The sequence below is a fragment of the Apis laboriosa genome, unplaced genomic scaffold, assembly GCF_014066325.1.
Source record: "Apis laboriosa isolate Shangri-la unplaced genomic scaffold, ASM1406632v1 scaffold99_cov153, whole genome shotgun sequence".
In the NCBI taxonomy this organism is placed as follows: domain Eukaryota; kingdom Metazoa; phylum Arthropoda; class Insecta; order Hymenoptera; family Apidae; genus Apis; species Apis laboriosa.
In genome coordinates, this window is record NW_025224965.1 from 360,799 (window position 1) to 373,860 (window position 13,062).

General features: G+C 31.0%; 1 protein-coding gene across 2 annotated transcripts in view; it reads right to left on the minus strand.

Moving 5' to 3' along the window:
* The window catches only part of LOC122719697, a 200,775-nt gene that overhangs the window by 99,341 nt on the left and 88,372 nt on the right, over positions 1-13,062 (minus strand). For both annotated transcript variants that reach the window (XM_043945740.1, XM_043945739.1), the window contains exons 2-3: positions 12,478-12,686; positions 6,420-6,555 (exon numbers count right to left, since the gene is read on the minus strand). In XM_043945740.1, the coding sequence (XP_043801675.1) occupies positions 6,420-6,555; positions 12,478-12,686 (345 nt within the window). The remainder of the gene's footprint in view (positions 1-6,419; positions 6,556-12,477; positions 12,687-13,062) is intronic.

The following is a 13,062-nucleotide window of genomic DNA, read 5'->3' on the forward strand; positions in this document are numbered from 1 at the left end:
TATCAACCTTAAAAATATTCGCAAAGTTTTTTACGAAATAAAATACGTATTCTGATTTAATATATTTTCCATTGAAGTTTTTTAAATGCGACAAGGAATAGTAAAATTCTTTTTATTATACTATTTCTTCGCATTCCACGAGATCGTCTTCTCATTGAAGCTTACTGGAATCGTGCATTTTACGAAATCACTGTACTCGGTCCCAGCAAATTGCTGGATTACAGAAATTCTAGGGCAACCGCTGCCAAGCATCGTGCATTCTATTCTACCTTGCATTCCTTGTTTCGAGAAATAAATAGTGTTGTTCAAGCAATAGTTCTAACTTAAATTAATATTTTAATAAACAAATGAAATTTAATATGAAATTTATTATATTCGAAATGCGTTATTAACGTAATAATTAAATTAGATTATTAATACACAATTTATACTGCTTTATTCATTATGTCTTTGATAACAATTAATTACTTGCTTTTCGCTATTTTTTTTTTAATTTTAGTTTCATTTTTTTTCGTTAGTACATTCACATCCATTTAAATGCAATTATCTGCATTTCTGCAGTTTATTCACGTGTCAATCAAAAAAGATTATTCATTACAATGTTGCATCATTAGCTTGAAATAAATGATGATCATTGTGTTTAATATTTTCGCTTAAAATAAGCGTTAAAGTTAACCATTATCCATTAACGTAATGAAGGTAAATGCGTTTCATAGTTTCGTCCATGATTTCATTTTAAATTAACATAAAATTATTCAAAGCTCGTTTACGTGTTTCATTCCAAAATAAGTGTAATTGCACGTAAGTATAATCACATCACACTGCGATAGAATAATTGATTAATCAATTAACAATCTATACTAGTAATTTAAAATAAAAGCATTTGTATATAATTATTGGTCAGAGTTGTAGGAGAATTGACAAATTATTGAGCAGTGAATTTATTGGAATTAAGTTTTAATCATTTCATAATTTAATTTGATTTAGATAAATTATCAAAATAATTCTATACAGTTTGCATTTTATAAATAAATTTGATTTTATTAAAAGTACAAAACTTCTTTCTCGAAAAATAAAGAAATAGTTATTTTCTAAATTGTTCATTCAGAATTTCTATTTCTATTTCAATTCCAAAAATATGAATAATCACGATATTAATTTATTTTTTATCTTCACAAAAAATACAATCTTTTTTATCAACAACAATAAACAAAATTTCCATAAGATCCAAGTATCTAAGATACAGATATCTTTCAAACGTGGAAACTGTATAGATGCCTTTTCGTTTGAAAATGCAAAGGATGAAGATGGAAAACGTGATAGACACGTGGTCCTTTATAAAACGAGTTCACAAACCCTTCCAAACGAAATTCTGATCGAATAACATTCCGCTCGATTTCAAGTTATATTCGGTATCTGATCTCGTTCCCTGCAAATAACGTATAACGAATTCTCGAGATGCGTTATCTGTAAGACGGTTGATGGAAGAAATATAAAAAAAAAAAAAAAAAAAAAAAAAGAAAGAAAAAAAGGGATATGAAAGAGTTTTTGCCAGGACAATTGACTGGGCATGAAGAATTCCTCGAGAAGAGGAACCGAAACGCAGCCACCACAGGGATTCGAGTTTCAATATCGGAATTGCTCGCAATAAATTGGAGATTTCTCTGACCTCTCGCACAGACTGGCAAATAGAACTTGGTTTCGAGTTTTCGAATAAAAAAATTCGCGATAAACAGATCGAAAAATTCGAATTTAATTAAAAGAGGATTCCTTACAAATGAGTTTTTATAAGGAATCATTTCTAGGTAACTGAATATTGTAAACACGTAGGATACATTAATTAAGCTTGATTTTTTTAATATATTTGAGACCTGTTTCTTATTAAAAATTAATTTATTATTTCAGAAATTAAAATTTTTGTGGCAATACAAACTCTAGAAATAAATATTCTAGAAAGATATATAATAACGTAGATATGAAAAATGAAAAGAAAATAAGAAATTTAACTCATGAAGATTTTTATAAAAATTTATAATCGATTGAAACAAGTTAATTTCTGAAAGATGATAGAATGTTTGAGAAATATTCATTTAATTTTTGTTATAAAATTTTAAAAAATATTTTTGTAAAGATTGAGATCTAAATTAACCAAAATATAAGAGATTATTATTATATTTGACTGTAGAATTTGTATTATAAATAGCATAGATCATCAGCCAAAGAATGTATTTTAATAGCATTTCGAATATTAATACAACCGAGATTTCAATATTATCAAGTATCGTTATTGTTGTTACGAATATTATTTCCAAATACTACTATAGAATATTGGACTATTATCAAATATTATATGTAGAACATTATTATCTCAATTATCGTAAACAAGAACTTGTGTTCATTTATGTATTAACTATTCTAAAATTTTCTACTCTGGTATTATTTATCTTGTTAATTTAACCTTTTGCCAATGAATTTATTAAAACCATTAGAAAGAAAAATAATCATTTTTTATTCTTCTCTTATATTTATTTAGAATACATGTTTCTTTTAGAAATATTCTTGAATGAAAATTAAATTATAACGTTAATTACATTGTACATGCCAACTTTTTAGGTGATTAATAATTTTACATTATTCAATAATATTCAATAATAAAGATTAATAATTAATTGCACGATAATAATCTTCAAGTCTTTGAGAATATAATACAGAAAGTATTAATTTTAAGAGATTAAAATCAAGGAAGAGGATTCAAAGATTCATAAATCATATTTTAGATTTAAATTTCGTTAGAGGAAATTTCAATTCACACCAGTTTGAAATGAATTTAATACGATGAAAATTCATTTTCAAAAATCATATTATTCACATTGTTAATCTTTGAGAAGTCGGAAACGCCTCTCGTTTCGTGCGTCTTCTCGTATTTACTGTCTTTCGAAGTTCAGCCTTTCTTCGTCCCCGTGTATTCGTTTGCACGAAACTCCTTGCTCCAATATTTATGCACGCAACATTCACCGGAAAGTTTCGCTTCTATCAACTTCTCAGATTTGAAGTTTTAACTAAACTTCCACAATGAATAAATTGACACGCGGCTAACGCACTCTTACGAAACAATGAACCAACGATATCGACCTATTGTAATCCTGATTGAAATTTTTATAAAATTATCAATTAACTTTCGCGAACGAGCAGAAAAAACGATCTTATTGAAACTTGATTAATATTTTTATGGCAAATCGTTTCAAGGAATATCCAAATACTTTGCAAAGAGAGGCAAATATTTTGAAAACACTTGAAATGTTAATTATTAATTCCAAAAAAGAAATATAGATATTAATATTGTAATTCTTCATATTTATGATTCAAATTTATATCATATTATTTAATTATCAATATTTATTATGAATAGTTTAATTTTTGTCTTACTTTTTGTACAAGTGCACACATCGTATCGTTCACTCAATAATTTCAAAAAAAGAGAGATGCATTTCATATTTCATTTTTCATGCTCTATTTCCACATCCTCTCTTATATTTTACTTTTAATTATTCCTGCAATTAAACATCTCTCGATGTAATTATATTCAGAACAGAAATTCAACATTCAGTAACGCAAGATGTAAAAATGTAATTTCGATATGTATTAAATTATTGCAGATGAAATGATTGAAGATTCAAGTTTTAACGTTTTATAGATTTATTAAAAAAATAACGTCAATCAGCTTGATTAAATATATTCGATATTCTTGTCGAAAAGCAAAATTAACATTATTACAATTAAATTCTTGTATCGATTTATTAATAATTCCTCCCTAATTTATTTTTCACATTTATATTTACCAATTTAAAATTTTCACATCAATGACAAATTATTTATTTATTGTTTTAATATAATCTTTTCATAAATTTTATGATAATATAACAATAGCGATACTAGCGCCACGTGATTATCAACTACTAAGATCCAATATATATATATAAATATATTGAATATTATTAAATTATCTATGCATATCTTTAATTATTTATCACTTTTCGTTATTTACAAACACGAGAAAAATATATTTTGTTAATTCTTGATGTAAAAATTATACTCTTGGCAAATATTTTTAAACCTCTACAGAGAAAAATCACAATCGTCAACATACAATTCCACGCAAAATTCACACAATTATCCATAGTTCAATTATAGCATTCGTTTCTACAACGAATCAATTATATTATTAATATAAAACCACATTTGAATCAACAACTCGATGCAATTTAACGTTCTAATAATTACGTAAACATCTACGAAATCGGTTGTTTCGTATACAACCATCTAATAATAAATCATCGTCCGATATTCCACGAGAAAAATACGAGAGAAATAAGAATGGCGGAAATATCGTTGTGAATTCGAGAAACCCGTTAACGTGCTCGCGATCCTGTGGCGTGCACTGATTAACCCCAGAAGTACTCCTTTGATCTCGCCGCGGCGTGCTCGAGGAAATTAGAAACACTCCGCGAATTTACGTGAGAGCCAGTTTCACGTAGTATATGTGATGTGCGTGTGTATGTGTGTGTGTATGTGTGCGAGGAAACGTTCGCGACAACGAAGCCGATTCACGGGGGTTTTAGAAGGGGGTGCGACCAGTTCGAATCAAACGCGAACAGAGTTAATGACGCTATCAAGGAGAAACTTTCTCCTCGGTGTACGCACGGAAATTCGTGTGGATTCAACACTGGTGAAGAGGAATGCGCGTTGGTGAAGTGGAACTAGGAAAGGCGGGGAGGGATGCAAATCTACAGGGTGTTCCTGAATGCAGTTGTTCTAATCTGATTTATCCTCGGTCGAGGAATTTTAGGTATTTTTGAATTTTGAATCGGGGAATTTTTTGTCTGTACGGAGGTCGGGCTAGGTTTGCGTTATTGTATCCGACTTTTTGTGAAGTTTCGAACGTTTTTTTTGGTTGAGGAATTTTTGAATTTCTCGACTGAATTTCGAGGAATTTTTACTTGTGCTAGTTGGGACAAGGATTATTGATATTTCTATGTTATTGTATTAATTCTTTTTGCAATAACTTTTTAATAATTAAAAATAGAAAAATATATTTGATTTTATAATAATATTTTTGAGTATCTTTATTGTAAGATGAATTTATAGAAGAAAGAAAAAATTATCTCTTAATTTTTCCATGAAAACTGTTCTATAATTATACGAGTATAATAATCATAACGTTATGGAAAAATTATGAAAGCTATGTTTTAAGATAAAAATTGCAATCATAAAAAATTAATAAAATATATATAATGGAAATATGAAGATAAAATCAAACTTCGTTGTTATTATCTCTTTTTGAAACATATTGCACGAAATAGAAATATAATCTTTAATTTCGCTCCAATCTTAAATGATCCAATCATAGTTATACGAGATTTCATTCGCTTTCACAAGAAGAATACGAAATAATTTACAATAATAGGTGCGGAAATGAAAGAGAAATGGGTTGCTTTTCCTGGAATTGTTCGAAGCGAGACTATAACTTTGTTTCGTATGTAGGACTTGGTGAAGTCTGTTCCATGCACAGAGTGGTTCTAGAAAGTGAACCAGGCTATAGATCTTTGTGTACGCGAAGGTGAAAAGAATTGGAAAATATTGGGGAAAGAATTTAAAGGGAAACACGTTGCCCATTGTGTGCGGAATTTCACCTATTATATATTTTTTTTAGAATTGTGTACGAATACAATGCCACTCGTTTCAACATAGAGAAAATTATCTATCTTGCCTCCAGACAAGGTAAAAGACATTTTCTAATCGAATAAAAGAATTTAAAAAAAAGAAACGTAGAAGACATTATTATAATTATTAAATTTTTAACAGTGTCTTCTCGCATTGCATTTTATCCTTTCTCATTTTGAAAAGTTTAAATTTTGCAAGAATAAGATTATAAAGAATCAATTGGATATCTACAGATCAATTTTTTCAAGAAATACTGTTTTCCCTAGATACTGCACAATTTAAAAAAAAACCAAAAACTTTCGATACATTTATAAAATATAAATATAAGATTCTTATAAATACAATATACAAAATATATTCAAAATATATTCCCTTTACTTATAAAACATTTCTCACCTTCCATATTATCCTATTAATTCAACCAATTCAAGATTATAATTTTACCACTCGTAAGTTATTATCGAAATGGAAAACGATAAACGTGGAAAACTTTAGACAAGGAATAAAAAGCAAATAAAAACGAAATAAATGAAACAGCCTGTATCCAAGAGCAAGAGTTCGGTGACTTGCGATGCCGTACACGCGCGACTCGCGTGCATCGGGGAGAAAAGGGGGTGGTTGGCGAGGGATAGAGCCGAGCATGCTGAATACGTCGAGTTCTCCGCGATACTCTGTAATGTCGTGAAGCATGTACTTACACACTACTGTAAGATTCTTCGAGCCGCTGGCCGTGGAGAAGGTCGGCGCGTCCGCCGTAACTTCGCAACTGAATTTACCCGAGAGGGCGAAGTTGACGTCGCGCAGGGTTACCTGGCTCTTGTTCGAGTTCTCCTCCTGAAACAGAGCAACGTGTGTGCAAAGTGAATGCAAATGGATGTATCAGCCTTGGCGTTATCGCCACGTTATCGCGAAAACGTTGCAGGAATCAACGATAAATACATTTACGTAGACCGGCTCGAGTTAAACTTCACAGTTAAATTTCGGTTCTGATTGTTTGATAGGAGAGTTTCGTATTAGTTTGTCTCGTTGTCGTTTGGAATTGAATACGGTTCATTTGTATTGTTTGTATTTAAGTTTGTTTTTGAAATGGAAGATCGAGTTGTGATATTAAGTTGTGATGTGTATTTTTTTTTTTTTTGTTTTATCGATATTCGATCGAGTGGAAATAATTGGTTCTGTTATTTTTTTAGAGGAATTTGCGTGAATGATTTGATTCCTTTTATTTTTTTAATTTTGTCGTTGATTTGAAATTCAGGTGTTAATAATGGTAGTTCAATGTAGAAGAATTGTAATGGTAGTTCAGTGTAGAAGAATTTTCTAATAATTTGAATTTAATTATCATCGATTGTATTTGAATTTCCTCGTGTCAATATGATGAAATTTAATAATAATATCGTGTATATCTAATGCAATTTAAGATATGCAATTTGTAACATTCTATTTGAAACCATGTTTTCATAATACAATATAGTATGAAATAATGAATATTATATAAAATATTCTTACGTAACGTTTTGTTTATGACTATTAATAATGAAGGACAAATAATTTTATTAAATTTTGTATATAGATAAATGAAATCACTATTTATATATTAAATGTGTATAATTATTATTAGCTTCGTCTAATTACAATTTATTTTTAAATTATAAATTGATAATGACGATTCTAGTTTATTTATTATTATATGTATATTATTTCGTATACAACTGTCACAATTGTTTAAATAATAATATAATTCGATATATATAAAAGTATCACGAGACGAAACGGATTGACTCTAAATCCTTTCGCTTCCTTATATTTTATTGCAGAATCCATTTGAAATCCGACTTTTAGAGTGTACACATCAATTCAAGAGATCTTTCATGCCAGTGCTGTACCTTCCAGGTTATGCAATACCATATATCATGACTGTCAGGCATAAATATTGGATTTTCAACGATTTTTTTGTCAAATATTTTCCCCAGTAAATCATTAATTCCTTATTCCTGTGAATTATGTATAAATATAATTCTCTATCTCTAAATGTTATTGATATATCCTACATTTAACAATTGTAATATTATCAAATTAAAAAGAATACATTTTTCTAACTTTAATATTAATAAAAATTATTGGTGCTTAAAAAAAGTATTTATCAATCTTATTCAAATATTAATATCTTGTGTATTAACATATCAATGGTTTTCTATTTTATAATATAATTAATGTTAATAGATACACAGATATTAATGTTAATGTTCCATAATATAATAACAATTGAAAATTAATTTTGGTACTCGTTATTATTGTTGTAATCTGATTCAACAGCTTTCTACATTATTCAGACAACGCAATGTTCGACAAGCTGATAATGACTAATAAATAATATAAAATCATTATTACACGTGACGATCTAATCAGATAGATTTCTTTGTTTTTCCAATCTACACGAATGTGAGCATATATATCTATGGATAATTAATACGTAAATTAGTATTAACGATTGTATTTCGAAATGGTAACTGTTATTGGATGATCGAAATTTTCGAATGAAAGCTCATTATTTAAAGCGAACCTACAAACCCAATGAGAATTCAATTTGCTCGTTGCAATTTACCGAATTAACAGTTTTGATAACGTTATTTAATCGAGAAACAATTGTTTTGTTGTTCATTTTTTTTTTTTTTTTTAATTCTCATTTACATAGAATATTCTATTTTCTATTCGACGTTACGCTCAATTTAATTATTATCGGCATACGTAATATATTAATTTGATTTATTATATTAAAAACTTCAAATATTTAAAAAATGATAAAGATTAAAATTGAAAATTATTAATAATATGCAACGTAATTAAAAACCTTTTAGTAGATAGCAACGAGAAAATATTTTTACGAATGCATATGAAACGCGCAATTTTGAATAAGCTTTTAACCGATATTGATTATTAAATAAATAATATATCTGTCAGGATATTTAACAAATAAAGCAAATTTTGCAAAAGCATGAACAATATATATTATTATTTAATTGAAACAATATTGACAGGAAAAACAAATCATTAACAAAATTTCAAATGATCCATATCAATTTATTAAGTTTAAAAGAAATTCATTCGAAATCAAACAACGTGCCCTACCAATACCTTCCCTATTTTTCAAACAGATCAGAACGATATCATTTCATATTCTTACAATTTTTTACAACTTTACATCAAAAATCGACCGAAAACTTTTATATCAACCATAACCAACCAGCTGTTATAAAATTATATTATCACCTCGATAAAGACTTTTATAACTCTTATTTAAAATCGAACAATCCCCTCTCCCTTCCCCCAAGATGTTAAACGTTTTCTCGCGCATTTCACGCCCGAATATAAAATTTCACACCAACCATTCTACGTGCATACGAGCGTAGAAATTCACCTGATCGCGTGCTAATCGATATCCATGCAGCTCTACACGTCTCAAACATCCGGATCTATATATATATATATATATACCGGTTCGAGATTATTACCTCTGGGGACATCCGTCGTGTCACGAAATATTAAACGTTCGTCCTATATTCTATATTAAAAGAGACGGCGGGACCGTTTGTTGAAGTCGACAAAGGCTGCAAAGAGGCTCTCTTTCTTTCTTTTTCTTTCTTCTCTCTCCCCTCCTCTCCCCCCCCCTCCCTTAAATGTTTCTCCGGTGACCAGGCAACGCAGAGCGGAGCACTCGAGAAAATCGTCATCTTATCAGGAATTACCCTGCACTCGAGTAAATTGGCTCGATGAAGCGAGCGCGAAGGCCGAGACACGCGGGGGCGAGATAGCGGCGAAGGCGGGGCAGGAGCCTTCCCCCGAGAATAGTGGTGGAAGATCGTTTCATCGTTACAGGCAAAGGAAAAATATGCATAATTAGCGGGATTTAAATAACGAAGGAAGATATGCCGTTGGACGCGGAGTGGAAGAGAGAGAGAGAGAGAAAGGGAGAGGGTGGCTTTTAACGGGGATGAAAGAAACGAAGAAGGAGGAGAGGGCTTTTTTCATCAAGTTTCGTTTGATTTATGTGTGTTAGGTGCATTTGATGAATGCTGAGCGGCTAGGAAACTGTGGAAATAATTGTTCATTATGGAATCTTGAATTTTCTTCTCTGATTTGTTAAGATGTGTATTAGGGAACATGTACAATGGATGAGGTTTAGTATTCTTTTTTTAAAGAAATTCAATTAAACTCTTATTTCTTTGTGAATTATTGTGTAATCATCTTCTTCGTTATTTAAGAATTTTAAGAAGATTTTAAATTATATAAATTGACTATGAAATTGATTGTTATTATTGGAGATCAATGAATTATTTATTAAGTTTTGGTTTGAAGATAAATGAAGAATAAAAATTTTTATGTAACTAAAGAAATCTTTGGTTTTATAATGAAAAAAAGATGTATTTTACGATATACATTTAATGGATGTTCAGTTTCACATTTATTCAATGATTAAATACTAATTTTCTAATATCCGATATTGCAATATACCTTTACGCCATACGCTTTCTCGCCATGTTTCACAGTAGATTATGCCTGTAATATTCAGACTCAGCTCTGTATTAAGCTTTTACCGCATTTTTCTAAATATCATAAAAACATTTATACGCTTTATCCTAAAGCAATTTTGCGAATCATATATATCATATTCAATAAAAAAGCAAAAAAAAAAAAAAAAAGAAAAAAGGAACTGTACAAACAAATATACGAAAAAAAAAAAAAAAATAACGTCAACTCGTTATATCAGCTCTCGAAGTGCTCAAAAGAGAAAAATGGTTATCCAACTAGGAAGAAAAAAGAGAGAGACAAAGAAAAAACGAAAATACAAAAGCTCTCGTCACGATGTATGATAGAGTGCGTAAGTAAAAAAGTTCAAAACTCGCTGATACCGTTAAAATGAACGTACGATGTGGGTATATATATTTCCTTCACGTGTCGAACAATGTTTTTCGTTCAAACCTTTTGCAGCCATGCGAAATGGCCATCGCGAATTAAGGTTTTTACAAATTAACAGAGAGACATTCAACGACAGCGAAATTCGTGGATGTATATGCTCGTATCGAGATACGAATTTTCAATTACTGTCACTACTTTTGTAACTAGATCTGTTAGAATATATATTCCCTCAAAAGGAATATCGAATGAACTTTAAAATTAAAGAATATCTAATTTTAATGTAATTAAAAAAAATATAATATATAGCCAAATTAAGACTTGGAAGATGTTAAGAAATTTTTAAAAAATTACAAATTTACAAATTTGAAGATGAAAAAAAAGTATCATACCAATCTATATTCAATAAAATATTCAACGTGATGCATATTACCTATTCTAATGAATAAATAATCTATGGATATCTATCATTTTTTATTGACAACAATATCAAATATTCACTATTAAAGATAAATAAACTTTTAAATAAACGAAACAACTAAACACATAAATCCTCGTCAATCATTACCAATCTATATTATATCTGTATAAAATTAACTTGTGAATACGAATCATCTTTCAACACACAAGCGCACACATGAGTACAAAACGCTCTGAATTACGGAGAACAGATGCATATGCGTCTGGCCGATAAACGTAAAAGCGACGATACCATTCCATATTCGCCATTGTTCGTTCGACGGGCAAAATAACGGGAACAACGAAAACAACAACAGAGGAGAGATGGTTGGTTTTCAGCCGCGTATGAGCAGCGCCATGATGGCGGCGGCCTGCGCGGAACCAAAATGGGAACCGGAAACGCGTGCAAACATCGGGATCGCGCGGAAATGTTCGAACGATGATAAAAGCCGCCTGTTTTACGGCGATTACAGCGGTCAAGGATGCTGTTAACAAGCGTCGCACGGCACGCTTGTGCGATGAAACCACATATTTGGATCGTTCCTGGCCAACCGGAAGGTTAATCCCGCGTCACATCCACCGTTGTTTGTTGTTTCGACGATTGATGCGGACCACAACCCTCCATCCCAACCCTCTTCGAAATATTCTCATCGAAAACAAAGGATTGATTCGCTTATTTTGGCGAAACCTCCTTTTCACGATTGATTTATGATAAGTTTTATCGAAAAGGAATTTGAAATTTGCTTGTAGATTTTATTTTATTTTATTTTATTTTATGGAGTTGGATTGTCTGTAATTTCTTGTTGAACGTAGTGTATCGTTAATCCAAGAATATTTCTTGTTTGACGATTTGCGTGTATATATAATGGGAATTGGATTATTCGTAATTTTGATTGTAAACTTTTGTGATACTTCTGTTTGACTGATGTGATTATTCATATGACGAAAGGTTAATTGTATATAATGAATTCATTATTAAATGGATATTTGTGTGTTATCGATTAAAAGTCTTAAATGATGATGGCTGATTAATCGAGCTGTTAATTATAAATTGTAATGTACGTATTTACATATGTTTAACGTGTAAATTGCAAGTAATATAATGCTTGATTAAATTTATTCAAATTGTAGATAACGCTCTGCCTCGTGTGCGATAATGATCTAATAACAATTGTAATCTAATCTAATATTAACGATATTATTTCCATAATTTTTTTTTTTAATAATTTCTCAATCAATAATTATAAACACGAGAGAAAGCGAGAGAGCTGATTGATTTCGTACAATAAATACCGTAATAGATATTACAAATACTTTCCATTAAATTATCGTGCAAAGGCGCGCAAAAAGGAAACGGAAAAAAAAAAAAAATGGATTGACACTCACGTCAACGTAAATCCCGGTAACATTGAAGATCTTGGTCGACGGCTCCTCGCTCGGTGTGTAACGGTAGAACTCGTACCTGCCGCGGTACCACTTGAGGGAGTAAAGGGGCGCCTCCTCGAGATTGTAATGGCAGCGGAGAATCACCTTCTGACCACGTTCCGCTATCTCCGGAACTACTTCTAGGCTGACATTCCGCAGGCAGCTCGCACCTTTGTGGGAAATGAGAACAGGAACGGAGCATTAAGTCTAGTGTGCATCATTAGTCCGCTTTTACTCCTCGCGCCGGAGGTTGCACAGCACGCGTCAGCGAGAAATTGCAATTCCACCGAATGACAATTCCTCTCGCTCCCCTCCACCCTAACCTATTCCGCCTCCCACTCAGCCAACACACACACACACACACACACACACACACAAACCACGTGCATATGTAAACGTTTCACACCATTTCAAACATACACACCGTACAATTTTTCTTCTCTCACGCTTTCCAACCACCCCCTCTCTCTCCTCATCCATCTCTCCCTCCTTCGCACACCCTCGATCAACATACCACTTTCTTTCACGTTCTCATCCCCCCATCCC